This window comes from Ammospiza caudacuta, chromosome 2 (assembly GCF_027887145.1).
Source record: "Ammospiza caudacuta isolate bAmmCau1 chromosome 2, bAmmCau1.pri, whole genome shotgun sequence".
Classification (NCBI taxonomy): Eukaryota; Metazoa; Chordata; class Aves; order Passeriformes; family Passerellidae; genus Ammospiza; species Ammospiza caudacuta.
This window is the reverse complement of record NC_080594.1, coordinates 48,537,860-48,556,007: the sequence shown is the minus strand read 5'-3', so window position 1 is coordinate 48,556,007 and position 18,148 is coordinate 48,537,860. Positions and strand designations below refer to the sequence as shown.

The following is an 18,148-nucleotide window of genomic DNA, read 5'->3' as shown; positions in this document are numbered from 1 at the left end:
TAACCTCAGACCAACAGTTTGGACAAATCAGCATCTTGTTTTAGTGGCTTGTTTTTTCCTGCTGTTTATCCCACTCTGCCATCCATTCTCAACACAACCTTTTCAGTTTCCTTATTACAAGAACAAACCTTGCTGTTAAAGGCTTATTCAGCATATTCAGCAGTATCACTCAGAACTGTTCCTAAAAATCCCAGTGGCAAAAGATGTTCACACGGGAAGCAGGCAGACAGGTCCTAAAGAACAATCAGGACTCAAGTGCCGCTGTAGGATATTTATTTTTCAATAAATAGCCCTGAAGCACCCTGCAATCCTTTAGATGGACCAGGAGGAGAACAACCAGCAGCACAAGGTGGTCCCACACAAGCATGTGAAGGGATGCCAATTTTAAAATGAAGCTGAAGTCTCACTTACAGGAACAGGAACCGTGGTAGGAATAGGAACATTTTGACTATACATGTTCATAGGCACCGGAACGTAGACTGGTACAGGAATAGGCACTGGGACATACTCCTTCTTCCACTCATCTTCTATTAAGAGAAAAAGGAAAAAGGCAAATACTGCCAGGTATTTAAATATATTTTACACCAGCCATTTCAGTGAGAAAAAAAAATCAGAATATTTGCAATATGTTAAAAGACAGTAATAGTTAAGAAAAAGCTGCAATGAGGAAATTAGTTCTGGCACAGTTCAGGAGTTACCTGTCTGACAAGATTTTGCCTGCATATGAGGTTTACAGTACGTGGCTTTTGTCATTGTCAAAGGCTTGCAAAGAACTGCCTTGTTCTTCATTTCTCTGTTAGGTGTTGGAGAAGGTGGTGGAGCTGAGCCCTGCAGACAAGCAAATAAGAGAAGGTGCTGTTGGACCACACTGATTCCAACACAAAGTTCTTGTCTTAATGTATCAGCTGATACTTTTCATAAACGAGATACTGAAGAGGAAGCTCACAGAAACATAACAAAGCAGCACCAACTATTATTCTAAAATTGCAAGCTATTCTACATTCCTGGTACTGAGCTACCACTGCCCCAGGATCATGAGAGGAGGGCTAGGACTTCTGGCTCATTTTCCTTTTTTTTTCTAATTGAAGGTACTGTAAACACTTTTTTTAACGTGCTTCTTTAAGTGAAAGTGCCATTTAAGCAATTTATAACATAAAAAATAATTTTAGCTGTAAAAAAAGTTCATTATGAGCAGCATGCACAAACTTTAGATCTTCTTGAATTATGCCACAGTCCAAAGATGACTATTTTCTGAATGAAAATTCTCTGAACACTTTTTTATTACCTAAAGTATGAGCTTCGAGCTCCCCCTGCTGGCTCTGCAACAGTGACAATAAATAACCTGGGAACATCCCAGAAGGTTCAAACTGCATCTTATGGTCAAGAGGTAAAAAACCCTCTTGTTCCAGACATGGTTTTTGTACCTCTTTTAGAACCTGATTTGAGAAACAAACTTTCAGTTTTATTTGGTCATATATAGGAAGACTACCCCCATATGTCCATTTATATAGGGAAAGAAAGCCCAGTCCCAAGAAAAGCAATATGCTCTACCAGGTGTACACTCCCTAAAACGTATTTAAAAATTACTGTATCACACATAGCTTTGACATGATCTTTACATCACTGAATTAACATCATTAACCATAAAATACTGGAAGTTTTTAACATGACAGCTTAGCTTGTCTGATGTCTCTAATTACCTAAGCAATTTTCTGTGTTTCTCATAAATGTATTTATATTGTCATCAAAAACTTTCACTTTTTCACTTAAATCTAAGATTTACCTTTGATGCCTATTTGCATTTAAAAGGCAATTCTCTCAGACCTTCCATGCAACAAACAAATCAAAACAAAACTAAGTTTCAAACAAAATACACTAAACTAACAGAAAATAATATTAATAGTAGTATTTTTGACAAGCTGAGAAAAACTGAAACTCAGAATGATCAAGGCTACTGCTCCACTGATGATCCCCACCCTTCCAAAGAGTGATTCTGCAAAAGGCTCTGCATCCCTACTCTGTAACAGAGTCAATCAGATCTTGAGCACTGGAGAATTCTTCTCTTGGGAAGGATAAAATTTAAGAACTGAAGATTTATCTTCAGCTTTTTGAAGCTGAGCTACACCTTAATATTCCAACTGGACAGTGAAATTCTCTTCCTTTTCTATACTCGATAAATACACTAGTTATTCTAAACACATGAATAAGACACACAGTGTGTTGATCAACTTTTAAACAACATTTATATGCACTATAGATGTAAAACACATGGTTGTTGACTTAGTTTCCCAGAAGACATTGAAAAGGAAGTATGAATATTTGAAATTTTTATTTCACCTACAGATGTGAAAAACACTAAAAAGCTTTATAAATTTAGCTTAGGATCATTCAAAGACACTGATTTTTTGTTTTTAATAGCATCCCTCTAATTCACTGGGATCTCACATTTTAAGTACATCTAATTATGTTTTGTGTGTATATATATATATATATATACACACATAAAGAGAGAGAGAGAGAAAGAGAGTCAGAGAGACAGAGTTAGATATAAGAGTGTGTTATGTACTTACTGTCATTTTTGTCCGGGGAGTTTGACAGCCCTGATCTAAAAGTACAAGGAAACATTTTTAGAAATTTTTTTCCCTTTTTCAAAATCAAAGCAAATTTCAATAAGCAGCTCAAGATAACACCTGGCATCAATATAACATTAAATCAAGAGAATTCATTAGAACTGTATTGCAGGTGAGAACTGCACACAAGACTTTTCCTTCATGGACATCTCCCTACTGAACTCCCTCAACACTCCAGCATTGAGCCTCACACAAAGGCAAATGATAAATCAATGCTCTAGTCAGATGTGAATACTGCCTCTTTCAGAAAAGTAAACACCAAAACATTCAAGTATGAAAATGGCTATACAAAGTAGCTGAGCTGGTATAATTGCATTAATTTAAAAGCTGGTTTATTTGAACTTTGCCTGACTTCCCATTTAAACCACACAAACATGTATTCCTGCCCATGAGCAAATTTACACAGTACCTACTGCCAACAGAAAGGGGAAAAAAAGCAATGCATTCCTCCTAACTAGATACTTTCATTGTATTTTCACTTCCATTTCACTTATTTTCCTTTCATTCCATTTAATTAATTTCTTTTTTTCATTCCTAGTGCATCTGTTCTCTGTGACCAAAAGGCATTTTGAGAAATGTTTCCACAGAGCAAATAATGATAAACTGGAGCACAACAAAAGAGGAAAACATTTTCTCTTCCCACGATGATACAGCACTAAAATTACACTTAACCCAGAACAGCTCAATGATAACAGCTGACAACAGCTCTGATGATAACACAGAAAAAAATAACACCTAACGCAATTTATTACAACAAATAAATAACACATGCAGCTTTCAATTTTTCATTGAAAGGAAGCTTCTGGCTTGGCACCTGTGTAGCCCTGAAGCAGCACCTACCATAGTGCAGGTTCTCAGGCCCTTTCTGGGTGGCCAGGTTGGGCTCGTTCTGCTGGCAGTAGAAGCGGAGCAGGCAGTGCTGATCGCAGAAATGCTTCATCTCGCCGCGCCACTGCACCTTCTCCTTCAGGGCTCCTTGCGACTTACAACAGTCACACCGAACAGCCTTAAGGCAAAGGAGATTACACATTTTTAAACAGGCCTTGGGAAAAAGTTATTGCTACATTTTGAAAGGCTGCATTTTAAGAGTACTGAGGATTCAGTACCACCATACAGTTAAGTCTTGCTCATGAACAACAGTTGAGCTCCCTTCCTTTTCAACTGTTTACTGGGGTTAGCACCCAGAATAAATCTGCTTTGCTTTAGTCATTTGTCACTACGTAAAAAAAAAAAAAGCTCACTTTTAAAGAGTCATCAAAAAAAATTGTGTGCATCAATTTTAATTAATTTCATTGAAGCATTCTGCAAAACAAAAGCAGAAAGTGTTAGGCTCCTTAATGACTCTATTGAACTGAGGACAAACACAAGCCATTTTTTCTACTTTCAAGATCTGGCAGGCTTTTTTTGTTTGTTTTAAAGAAGAATCAAATTTTTTAAAAGTCACCAAAAGAATCACTTCTCCAGGTATCAAATTAGCAGAAATGTTTTTTTTATATTTCCATTACTTTAGTAGTTTGGCAACAATTTAAATTCCAATTCTTTAGTTCATCCAAGTTTCTCTATGATTTATAAACATTTTCTCTCAAAAAAAAAAGAGGACTCCCCCAAAATTTAGTTAGCATGTAACTTGGAAACTCAAACATTTAAGTAATATATCCTTCATGAACTTGCATGTTAATTTAATGAGGCATCACTAAGGCAATGTTCTTCTCCAGAATAGATTCTACTGCATTTCATCTGCCATGCTATAAATTACTATCTGAACAGTGGCAGCCTCAATTTCCAGTAAGCACTACAGCTTGCCTTGGTATTGTCTGCAACCTCTATCCTAAAGCAGACCTTAAAAAATTAAAAACTTTAAAGATGCTCAGGAATCCAAAGTAAGTCAACCTAATAATATAGCCAGGAGAGGAAGAGGAACGTTATAATATATGCAACATAAAACATTAATACATAAAACCATACACAACATTGCAGTTATGCACGAGGCTCTGATGGCTCAAAAAAACAAAACAAAACAAAAAAAACCAAAATTCATCTGTAGTTTTTGTGGCTCCAAAAAAGTATGAACAGGCCAATTAGTTCCAATTTTAAAAATAATTAAATGTTTCATTTCTTCTCTGTATTTGAACAGTGTAATACCATACCCTAAGCAGTGTAAGAAATTAAGCTCTCAGTTGTAATTTTCAACTATTTAAAGATGATACATAGAGAGGCTCTTTTCTAACAGTATAAACAGCTAAAATTGGGAGCACTTGAAGCTGCAGCTTCAAGATCACCTCACACTAAGCATTAGGTGGTCCTGGAAGAGCAGGTATTTCTCTTCTCTGTGCAGGTAGCAGCAGCAGTGTTTATGCACGTGTAGGGCACACAACGTCAGAGGCCTTACAGCACTGCATATCCCCATTCTCTCTCAATTTTTATTAAATTTATCACTTGGACTTTCCACTGATGCTGATCCACAGTTCCTTTTGCAGATCACCTCAGTGGGACAAAAGAGCAATTATGTTTATTCTTACAAGGGAGTGGGGAAGAAGATAAAATGTAGAAGTAGATAGAATGTTGCCAAAACACTGTAGATTTAATCAGCTCAAGAAAGCTGTGAATTCACACCTTTAATGCAGATGCAACTTCCAAAGCCACCAAAAGACTGAAATACCAGTAGGAAAAAAAAAGGTACAATTCACTCTAAATTTAAATCTCAAACCCACCTAACACTGATTAACAGCTGACTCACGTACAGAAAAGCCCATCTATTCTGACCTGCTGCACGCTGCTTGACTATCAAAGCACCACTTTCTGCTCACTTTTCTCTCCTTCAAAGAAAGAAAAAGGGGTCAAATCTTGTCAAATGCAGCAACTACAGCCTTCCTACAGCAGGGTCTGTTGTGATAGGATAGGGAGAAATGGTTTAAAATTGGAGGGTAAGCTTAAGATTAGATATAAAAAAGGTCAACTTAGACTAGATAAAAGAAAGAAGTTTTTCAGAATGAGGGTGAAACACTGGAACACATTGCCCAGAGAGGTTATAGATAGGTAAACTTTTTTAAAGTCAGGTGGGATGGGACTCCAAGCAATCTGATCTCATTGAAGAAGTCCCTGCTCATTGCAGATGTGTTGGGACTACTCAGCCTCATAAAGGTCCCTTCCAACCCAACTATTCTGTGATTGCCTCATTCCTGCAACTGTTCTCTCCCTCCCCTGGTCTCCTTTTTCATTTTGAAAAAGTATATTATTGTCTCTCCTAGGCTTCTACTAAATTATTTAGGTAAAAAAAAAATCGGTTTGCTTCTGCATGGAAATTACTATTCCTCAGGAAACCTGGGATTCTTTCATAGTGACGCTTCACTTCTCATCTCTATATTTACTACACTTGAATTCTACTGTTTCAATAATTCTGTTTATAGTCAATTTTATACACCATTCCATGCACTGAAGTTTCCTGCTGTTTGCTCACCCACTTCCCTGACCACTACATTTATTGAACGTGAAAATGAATTAAAGATTTTCGGGATATTTTATGATTTTTTCTTCCTTCCTCTTTTCATTTGTTTTCACCTGGGATACTGGCACTAAATGTTGAGTGAATCTCCAAAATAGCTGCCTCAAGTCTGCTTATCTCTGTGTTCCAAAAAGCCCCTCTCTGCTTGCTGTGTTTGCATGGCACAAGTCCTTTGCCACTCCTAACTGCTTTTTGGTACATTTCTTTTCCCATTACTTCAACTTGTTCAAATGGGCATGGTGATTAGTACAAATCACTAACATTTGCCCCAAATTTGAGTTAAAGAATAAAATTTACATATATGGGGCTTTTACTTACATTTTTAATTCCTCCATCACCTGTTCCTAATGTTCTCCAATGGTGTGGACTGCTATTAACTTCACCTAGTCTTAGCTGTCTATTCCAGCTTCAATTGCAGTAAATAGGAAGCAAAAGCTGTTCCCTGAGAGTGAATATAAAAGAAGATCAGCTGTTCTGAAAGAGTACTTACTGGAAGCTGAGATGTCTAACTAGAGAATGGCTGAATTCCAACAACAGAAATTCCACAGGGCTGTCTTGCTGTCTTTACCGTTTCGATTAATGCTAACTCCACTTTCAAATTTTACCACTGCTGACAATCTTTGCTGAGCTTACCAGCCACAGTGACTTTTCCTTGCCTCAGACTGTAATTCCCACCTCCTCCTTCCTCTTTGCTGCAGACACCTGACCCCCACTGAATACAGAGCCATCACTGCACACGCTGAGTCTGATCAACTCTCCACTGTGGCCTCGCGTGACCTGTGAGGCTACAGTGGAGAACCAGACAGTACTTCAGCAGCAGTCCTGTCACCAATGTTTCTCAGTGTGTATTTAAAGAAACAGATTTCTGTGCTGTTCTCAGAACTGTATACTCTTTTTAAAGGTAATTTCAATGCTCTAATTAATTAAATGAAACTGTCATCAAACATCAGTTTGATCAAACATCAAACATTATACTGACGTTTCCCAGGCATTTTCTGGATTAACATCCAAACCATTGCATGTAATTTTACAGAAGGAGCTCTAAAAACTTAGGGACCTAACCTCAAGACACCTACAACTTTGCCTCTTGGCTCAGAGGTGCATGGAACCCAAAGAGTAGAAATTTCCTCAGAACTTGGCACCAACTGCAGCTGTTGTCCAACAAATGATCAGGACTAAAACTATTCTTTTACATTTCACTGCCTCATATTAGGTTTAAATGCCTCTTACCTAGGTAAGTCTAATGAACTTTTAATACTTCTACATAAGTTGTTGTGTTTCTACTATTGCTAACTTCTATGGGCTTTCTGAGAAGAGAATTTTGGCATTCAGGGAAGTGCTGCCACAATACTTGATTATTTTAAAAGGTTACAATGTTTTCCAGATAATACTACATGAGAAAGATGTGTCCATAAAAAAAAGTAGACAAAGAAGATGGAGACAAACACTTGTTTAATGAACACAATGATGGTGTTAAAACATTACTGAGTTATTGCTACTTATTCTCTTCATGTATACATTCATTGAAACTCCAAAATAACACTGGACATTGCAAAAATGAGACAAAGCTCATACATATGTAACTATTCTTTTAAGAAGCTAACAGACAAAACAGCTAATGAAGTACAAATTCAAAGAATGGTCCTTATCTATTCTGTCTTCCCATGTTTTGATCATTGTCTATTTTAGCTACATAAGAATATTGAGCTAACAATGCACTACCAGATCTAAGGTATCTGGAGCAACTTCCATAAAGTGGGAGAAGTTATCAGCAAGGATGTAAAGAAATAAAAAAGAGACTTTTAGCAAAAGACACAATTTCCCAAAACCTATTATATGTCTTTCCCATGTAATAAATCTCAAGCTTTTTTAATCAAAACTCAATTGCATTAAGGCTTTAAGAAGCACTTGAAAAAAATTACAATTAACAATTCTTAATTGGAACCCCAGTTACACTAGCAAGTGTAACATTCAAAAAGTAGAAGTATTTAACACATCAACATTATCAAATATCAAAAGTTACCAGCAAATCTGTTTAAATTGCCTTTTTATGACATCAGATCTAACTTTGCTGTGACACAGTACCAATAGCATTTATGCAGACTTCATGGGCCAGTTATTACCTTATTCCATGAATCAGGATAATGTGAAGCCCAAGTTTTCAAGTGGTTCTCAAAGCTGAATCACAGCACAAGCTTCCACAGAAGCTTAGGTACATTAAAGTAGTTTGGTATGCACACCTCCAGACTATATTCTTTGCTGAATCATCAAAAGATTTCTAAAGCACACCAAAGATTTAAGTTCTCTACCGGAAGGCACCTTTTTCACAGGAAAAAATTAAATCTCACACCCCATGTTTTAAGGCATCTAGATAGATTAAATATGACTGTATGACGTTAGTATTCCAGTTAAGAACTTTGCAGCCAAGCTCTGTCACCCTATTTACATGTGAGACAAAAGAAACACATTGCTGTCTTCAGAAGTTTTCTTTTAGGAATGTCAAATAAGACCCTACATACATTACTCAAAATAAAGAATTTACAGTGTGTGGCTGTAACATTTCTGGAACCAGACATTCCAAAATATCAGATATTTCTTCATATTCAGTTCTTTTATGGTAGGTAGATCATCTTGAATTACAGGACTTGTATCTAGCCCTCTAACACTTCAAGTTTTTTACTGCCTTCCAGGCAGTGTGCAGAGTTTTGGTAAGGTGATGAATTTTGTACTGTCTTTTTTTGCAATTGCATCCACAGTGTAGTTCTTGTTTTGAAATTATCAGTGTAGCTTTCCAGGACGTTCACACCAGACATCAAATATTTTATCCATGGCACTAATCGCAGGTTAAACCCAGTCCAATTTCATCTTTTCCTTTCAAAAAATGTAAACAAAAAAACTCTTATTGTGAAGTCTTTGCTGATGCTTCACAAGGCAGTTAAGCTTCCAGAGACTTAGAAATAGATGCTATCTGTTTGATTTAAACTGTTATTAGAAATCCATTTGGTCTTGCTTTTTCCTTTGGCATCTTTTCCACTGGGAAATACTGAACAATCAAAGCCTCTGCAGTTCAAACTGTGGGAGAAGGGAAAAGGCAAAAAAGGAGGCAAAAACAGGAACAAGAAAAACTCTGCTAATGTCAGTGAACTCAAGGTATCCAGCTGCTACTAACAGTGTTTTCAACATTCTGAATACACATTAAAGAAGTTTTGACAAGAAAATTGTGGCATTAACTGAGAAAAAATTGGAATTGTAAAGTAACAATATACATACTAATTTATTTTCTGTAACTCAAGACTTCCTTGCCAAATGAATTAATAAAATCAGATGATAGAAATGCTGCTCTAAGATCTACAAAAAATGAAATTCTGAGATTAATACATTTGCTTATTCTATAGCAAATGCTTTGCTGAAGTAAGCCATATTTGCTGCACAGTCCTTGAGATATCCTCACATGTGCATTTTTGGTTTTTTTAATTGTGGAGCTCTCGTCAAAAATTCTGAGTTACTTGCCTTGTAGTACCAGTCCTGAAATTTTTTACAGCACTCTTCACTGCAGAAATCTCTCACTACACCATCAAGTTCCTTAGTTGCTCCCTTTTTGCACAGCTGTGAGCAGTAATTACAAGTAACACATCTCAGTCCTAACCGTCTTGCAAAGTCTTGTTTATATAGCAGCTTGCAGCCTGGAAACAGATTTTAAACATTAGGAACAAAGTAACTTTTACAGAGAGATATCACAGTTAAGAGCTAAATATTGAAAATTAAATCAATACAACAGCAGCTAACAACTGGGGCTTCAGACAAATTCAGGTTGCACAGTAAGACTATATTTCAAGACATTTTTACCCAAATACCTTTCCTACACAACTCTATGGTTTCCTGTGATGCCTTCATCTTTTTCAAAACCCTATGCTGATTTTTGTCTATCAAATCCCTGAATAAACAGTCAGGAAAAAAAATACATAATTTTCTTTTAATATAGACCCATGCAAAAATATTGACTTGGAGTTACATTGCTCAGTTACACATCCTCAAAATGCTAGAGATCCAGACAATGCTATCTATGAAAGAAATACCTATCTTCATGGATCAACTTAAATTTTATTACTACCTTTATTTATATTAATGCAACAAACCACTTAAAATAACTCATTAATATTTAAGAACACTAATATGTAAAAGATGACCTCAGAACTAAGGGATTTCTTTAAAAATGTAACAATAAAGCAAGAAATGGTCAGTAGTGAGAGTTATGCAATGACAGGAAATTACACATGAAATTTGAGAGGAGTTTATATGCAATTAATATTTAAAATTTTTTTTCCACATTGGGGTGGGGTGGAGATGCTGGTTATTTTGGTTTTGGTTGGTTGTTTTGTGTTGGTTTGATTTTTGGTGGGGTCTTTTGGTGGTTTTTTTTGGTTTTGCTTTTTTCATTTACTACGCAGTCATACTTTCAAGGTTGCAATAATGACAGCTATATTCTTGCATAATCTGATCCTCCCTCAAGCAACTTAGAAAGACATTCTACCATATTAAATGCATTAAAAGATGAATATTGTAGCTATTATATAGGCTATTTTAAGAATATATTGTATTTAAATCACCTCAAATCCAGTGCCTATTCCAGCTGATGCCTAAATCATATACTGCATACCTCTGTAATTGTCCCAATTTTACAGGAGAGAACAGACTGAGAAGATGAAGTAACTCCCTATATTGAACACTGGAGGGACAAGATAACATTTACACAGACCTTTAACTAAGAAACTGCACCTATTTTTATGATCTACCAAATATCACAGCACGATCAAAGGTGAGAACTCAAGCCTTCAAAGTGTCCACTCTGCTAGGATGTGTGTATATAATCTAACAGATGCAGACTTCTGTACTTGTGGAAAGTTATGAAACTCAGTATGTAAGATACATGCTGTACTTCCTCTGCCATACAGAATATAAAAATACTATAATGTATTCAGTAATTTCAATTTTGTGACTTCTGCCATTGTCTATTAGGGCAGAATTAATATGTGTGAAACTGAGATACTATTTTTAAATCACTAAAAGCACAAGAATGCAAATGGAAGATGCAGCAGACTGAATCTTCCAAAAACAAAAGGTTATTGAGGAACTTAAACTTGTAATGCAACAAGCTTTGCTAACAAATTAAATTTGCTAGTAATGTCAAAACAAGACATTTATAGAATATTGTACAAATGAGACACTGTAGGTAATTTGGTTTAAAGTGTTTTTGTTAGGGTTTTTTGTTTGTTCTTTGGGTTTTTTCTTTTAAGTTCTTCAAAAACAGAATAAAAAAATTACTAGCACAGATGGAAAGTGCCATATCCAGAAACCATCCTTAGAGTGCAAACAATTTGGACTTTTAAATACATTGCTTTGAAGGAAATGACAATCTTAAACATAACAGTGTGTGCAAGCTATTAGTTAAAAGTACCAATTAAAAGCAAAATTTCTTGCCAGTATTTTCTCCTGCTGGCTGTATCTCTCATTATTGCATGGAGCATCATATTCTTTCCACTTCTTTAAAATTCCAGAGATATCTTAGCACCACAATGTATCCTCCTCTTCAGTGGTCTCTTAGAAGAGCCACCCAATGCTGCATCACACTTTCAAAACTACAGACTTAGAAACACTCTTCTACTACCAACCAGGCAACCTATGTCCATCTGGCTAAATAGTTTTCAAAAAGGAATGGAAAAAATAAACATTTTTCTTGGTTGCTGAACTACAGGAAGTAAAGTTGAAGATGATGCAGCTATTTTATTCTTAAAAGTTATCAGGTAAGAAATTTTCCACTCTACAGTCAAACATCTCCCACATCTCTAGGATTCATGGAAAATTACCAGTGAACATTAAATAAGGGGAAACAAAAGTAAAAAGTTCCAGCCCTTAAGACCTAAAGGCCTGGAAAACATGGGGTTTTTTTATAGATCACTGACTGCAGGTCTTCTTGCTGAAGAAGGCCTCTACAGAAGACAAAAAGCCTGGGTTTGGATGTTGACGGTAGATTCTTAGAACACTGAAACTTGCTAAAGGAGAATCTTTACAAAGTCTTTCTTTTGCAACATCATGAGCAAAATTCTACAGATTTGTCTGAAACTCTTTTACGTATTTATAATAGGTAACTTAATCTATGGGGCCAGGGAAATACTGGCTCAGCTTCAGGATCTTGTGACTTCAAAGAAAGAGAAGCCGAAATGCCTTTCTTAGGTCCTCGGTAGTTTGCAGTCCAGCATATATGTTTTTATTACAATGCTACGGTTTTGACTGAAAGAGTAAGACTGTTTGTATGAATAAAAGTATTTGACTTTGGCAAAACAGATTCTAAGATCCAACAATTTGGTCTTCTCTTGCACAAGAGAAATTCTGAATCAACATAACAGTAATACCCATGCTGGCCTTGTAGATGTGACCGTGAAGATGGCTTTGATTTACAGCACACTGTGAATGAGCAATACAAAAAGCACTGAATGTCTGACCTTTCTAATACAAACACTAAAATCCTAAGAGGTTGTTCAGCCTAACTCCCCTGGGGACTTGGGGTTCATGAGTATAAGCCTGCCTGAAACAGACAGCTGACAGTCCCAACATTTTGAACAAAGAGATCTGACTTTACTCAGGTAAGTTCCTCAAGATTTCTGCTACAACACCAGACCCACAAATTACAGTGTGATCAGATAAAAACCTCTACTGTTTTAAAGTGCCTTGGAGAAAAAACAGCTCTTACTCTGAAAGAAATTGTAAGCACAGGTTATCTGGCTCAAGCTACATCAGCCATTAACTATGGTCTTTATTAAAATTCTAACACCATCTCACAAGCTGGCTGTCTCAGAAAAACCACTAAGGACCATTTTCAGAAGTATCTCCAACTCAAAATCTGAAGCAAACAAAAACCAAGTAGGTGAGAATCTGCTAACTTAACATATCCTTAATTACACTATTAGAATTCTGGCTTCCAAGCAAAACCCAACACAAAAGCTATATCATAGGAGCCCTGAATTTTGGTCCCCCACATAAATGGTAGAGAAAGAAATTATCTGAACACATACAAGAGAAGATTGCTGACAAGAAAGCATCCAGGCAGTTCCTCAAAACCTTTACCACAGGGAAGTTCCAGGTTAAGAGAACCTCCTTTCTCTTGGCAGATCCAAGATTTCTGCCAGGTTCAGCCCAGCAGTGTCGCCCACAGCAGAAAACCCTGCTTCACGTGACTGACTGCAGACTCAGTGCAAGTAAGCTACTAAGAACATTGTCTTAACTCTACCAGCAGCATCTACCTGAATTACAGGAAGTTCAGTATATTTCTACATCAAGTAGCTGTGTAAAAAGAAATGCTGAACTAGAAATAATCCTGAGTTCTCAACACCAATCCCTTTCTACCACAGGGACTAATATATTTTATAAAAAGTAACTGTTCCACCCTAAAAGAATTCTCTTTTTACCTCTGAAATCCTGCCCTTACTAAACTACCTTTGTCCTTCAAGTAACACTCAAAACTTGTTTTTCTCTCATCTTGTAGTAACTCAAATTGTTACCTGTTCTAGAGAAGAATAACAACAGGCCTTCAGCATCACAAGCTACATCTTGGAAGCTTTCTGGAGATATGTTCCTTCCAGATTTTTCTGCTCCATCTCCCTCTGTACTGATTTGAGTGCAAAACCTCTTCCATACCCACACTGCTATCACCTGCTGTCTCTGGATTCATAACAAACATTATTATTTTTAGGAAAACAGATGCAATGTGTCCAAATTCTGGGTCCTGCTTGGATTACTGTTAAAGTAGACCCTATCCTCTTCTGTGAGAAGAGAAGTTGTGTATACCCCTTCCTTCCTTGTCTTCACCTCAGGAACCTTTTATTATTATTCAATCCAACCTTATACAACTTCAGTTTATCCTACTATTTCCTGATATTAGGTACTATCTCCTTCCATTCTCCTCCCTCCTACTCCAATCCAGTTACTCATGTTTTGCTTATTCTTAAATCTTTTCAGGTTGATAATTCTTTCACATTAATAAGAAACATCTTTCTTCTTCTCGTGCTCATATCTCAGCACATGAAATTGCATCACCCCTTATCTGCACCACTCAATGCTGTCTTTGCCCAAAGAACTCTATCAAACCTCTTTAAAAAAAGACACAACAGTGGAATTAACACTGAAAAATTAAAATCTATCAAGAACCGCTGGTGTCGAACAATGCACAGGATTTCACTTGATATTCTATACCATGTTACCAATTATCTCTCCACAAAGAAAAACAAAAATTTCAAGACTCAGTATGTGTACAGAAATTTTAAATTATATTACTTTAACACTATCAATGTTCTCCCTCCACAAAGAGAATGGAAGATAAACAATCTCTTCCAAAGCATAGTTATATACCTTTCCATTTCTCAGCTACAAGAATACTGTAAGAAATATCAAAATCCAGGTTAACAAGTTAAAACTGTCCAATAATTTCAGAAGAGACACATCCAAGAAGCACTAACTGGAAACTACATCTACACTGAGACTCTTCCACAAGTGGAATACCACAAGAACCAATTGTCCAGCTCTTCCATGTGTTTATAGGTGCAGAACTTTGCTTTCTTTCAGCATAGCCAAAAGCCTTCACTTGGTGCTTCTGTAGCAAAGGAGCCTGTTAAATATCTCCTAAGGGACTTGTCGGAATTGAATATGCTGTCCCTTTTACCTTAATTCATTTCTATAAGCAAAAAATATTATTTTAGCTTTTACAGTAACAAAATTTGTTTGGGACACTCATCTGTGGCTCAAAGATTTAAAACCAGACTACTTAATCAGATGACAAGGCCTGAACAGTCATGGCCACAACCATGGCCTCTGTGCCACCAGAGTTCCCTGAAGACAACTACCATGGCTCAACGACATGCCAGGAATGTCCCATTCTAACGTCTGTCCACAGCAGACTAAGGATGTCAGAGTGTCTCAGGCCCAGGAATCTCTGAATACCTCCAACATTCACTTCTACTTTTCCACTAACCCAGTTTGCAGGAAAGGAATATCCTCCTGCAGTAACAACATGACTCCTGCAGTTGTGAACGAGTATTTTTACGGATCACGCATTTTGCAGTATTTAAGATGTGTTCTGCTTTTTACTTGCCCCTTTTTGCCAGGATATCCCAACTCAGCACCAAATAAAGCTTTAAATGAAAGCCACAAGGAAAATGACATTTCAGGTTAGAATTTATCTCAGGAGAGACACTGCCAGAAGTGGTCATGAGCAAAACCAAACTAGGCACTGTAGCAAGATCAAATTATTTCAACATGGCAGGCCTCCATCAAGAGCTGTTGAAAGGGACATAAGAGCTCTGTGAAGCACAAATCCTAAAGTGTGTAAAAGGGTGATTTCACACTGTGTTCAAGAATTTCTATATGCAAGCCCGAATTCCGTATATTTTATTTTCAAAAGCAGTATTGGTGCCTCTAAAAAAGACACTTGCTAATGTAAACTATTTAAAAAGCTGTGTATGAACAGCTTCTGTAGCTCTCACTTTAAAAATAATGAGACCAAACATCAGGAACGAAGAGATTCATACAGGGTTGATGGCAACTCCCTTTGTCTAGGGGGACACAGCAGCTCAGCACAGCAGGGACACTGCACCAACTCTTCCTCAGCCCATCCACCACAGAAGCCCAGCAACTCTAAGTCTCAGCAACACTTCATATCACACATCAGTTTTTACACAATTTTTTCCTGTTTCTAGTAACAACAGGAATTGCTATAAATATCAGGTAGTATCCTAACTGATTGTGAAACACTGGAATGTAAGAACCTCTACAAAACTTATCACACCTGTGTGTTTAGGCTATCTCAGTATCTGTAGTATTTTCATATAAATCTAAAAATTAATCAGCTTATCATTTAATAGTATACTTTCACAAACAGTCCACTGTGCAGTACTGCTTGGGAAAATCCCACTCTAAAATTGACAGTGCTTTAATGGAACCTTTCCTAGAGGAAGGTAAAATTACTTAATTTCCTAAATTTATTTTTCCACTTGTTGACTCTACAGTATTTTAAAAGGTTATCTCTACTTAGAGATAACCTCTTAAAATGAAACATCAGAGATGTTTTCAGAGAAAACTCAATGTCTGCATTGAGTTTCATTTGTAGAAACCATAATTCCCAGATATTTACTAGCAGGCTATCAGGGTGATAGTACAGTTGCTAATTGCTGTCTTTTATCTGTATTATCCATCTGAAAGGAATTCCCAAGCATGAGATAACTGAGCTACTCCAACAGCTTAATGACCTTCTCCCTCCTAGAAGAAGACAACCACATATGAATCAGTGTTATTAAAATTTGCATTATAAAATTATTATGCCTGTGTTAAGTCATAGCACTTAGTTCTACTGGAAAGATGAATTAAATAAGTCTACAAATAAAATAAAATTATGGTGATACTCATCATAAAATAGTTCCATTGCTGGATTGCCAAAGACTGACTTGCTCTCCCAGACTCTCAGAAGGAATATGTATTACAAAAAAAAAAAAAAAAAAAAAACAACCCTCCCAAAATATCCCAAACACAGTAATTTGAAGATTTCCTCAGGATTAAAAACTTGTACAGCCTATCCTCAATTGTCACTCCCGCAACTACACATACATAAAAATCCACAAGCTACTTCTTACTTTAGCATACATAATACATATTCAATTTAGACATAGATATTTCGGAATGCAGCATTCTAGTGGCAAAACACCAGGACAGCCTCAGCACCAGTGGAACAGATTAAGCTCTTTCATCTACTCTGTTAGGGTTGTTCATTCTCCACATAGCATCCAATTTTTGGACAAAAACAGAAAAACCATCCTATACTGCACGAAGGAAACCATCTTCAGCACAAAACCTAGGTCAGTTCTAATCACACCTTATTATAATGGAGGTTTCAGCTACCTCCTGCACAGGTTTTGAAGTGTCTCAAGAGAAACATATAAAGAAACAGAGCTGGAATAAAACCACACAGAAATACTGATCCAAGAGATTTTAATGTGGGTGCCAGGGTTTGTGTGTAAATATATATGGATATGCATGTGTGAAAAAACCCTTCAGGTATGATGAATGGGAGCAATGACATCTTCAGTGCTTCAGCTGGGCAGCTGTAAGCAGTCAAGGGATATTTGTGGTTGATCTTATATATGCTTTCCCATCAGTCTGCACAAAGGTGAACAAGTAAGTACACTTGAAGAAATTTCAACACGTGTTTAATTTCTGAATTTATCTAGGAGCCTTTTATAAACACTCCCCTGAAAATTCTCCACATTTTCCCTTGAGGGTTCAATTTCTTCCAAAAACACCAGCAACTTCTGTGACTGAGTACCTCCGGCTATTCCTTCTCAAACTGAGATACATTGTCTTCTGATGAAGAATACATGCATGCTCAAAAAATAATCTGTGTTGGTGAGGTTCCTTGAACAATGTGCAATATCAAAACTGGAATGGCCTCCACATCCAAAAAACATTTGGTACTTGTACTGGTTTTGTTACCTTACAAGCAGTTGGACATCTCTATCTGGAAAAAGACTTTGAAATTAAAGATAAACCAGTGATGTTTAGGTGCCTGGAAAAGGGGGGAAAAAATCTATCACATCTGATGATGGAACTTCTATTTCTTGACCTCCAAAAGTCCACCAGAAGTCCTGGCCCTGTCCCTCCCACATCAGATCTAAGCATGATTCATTCTTGGATTGTACTGTTTCTGCAGCCATTGATGACAACTGATGGTTTTCTTTCAAAATAAATTGTCAATGGTTCCTTCAGAATTTCTGTCCAGGTCATTGGTTTATTTGCAAGAGGAACACATACAGCTCTTTGTCATATGCATCACAAAGTAGACCTCAGCTACAGCTGGCAGGTATACACTGTATTTATTCAAGTTATGATCTACTTAATGGTGCTTTTGACTATCTTCTCTCTATTACTCATTGGTTCAGCAGCAAGCTGATAAACTTTGTCTTTATGGGAACATTTT

General features: G+C 36.7%; 1 protein-coding gene across 1 annotated transcript in view; it reads right to left on the bottom strand.

The window, feature by feature from the left end:
* The window catches only part of ZMYM2 (zinc finger MYM-type containing 2), an 88,152-nt gene that overhangs the window by 17,475 nt on the left and 52,529 nt on the right, over positions 1-18,148 (bottom strand). The window contains exons 13-17 of the mRNA XM_058824279.1: positions 9,643-9,815; positions 3,471-3,636; positions 2,571-2,605; positions 699-828; positions 412-527 (exon numbers count right to left, since the gene is read on the bottom strand). Of these exons, the coding sequence (XP_058680262.1) occupies positions 412-527; positions 699-828; positions 2,571-2,605; positions 3,471-3,636; positions 9,643-9,815 (620 nt within the window). The remainder of the gene's footprint in view (positions 1-411; positions 528-698; positions 829-2,570; positions 2,606-3,470; positions 3,637-9,642; positions 9,816-18,148) is intronic.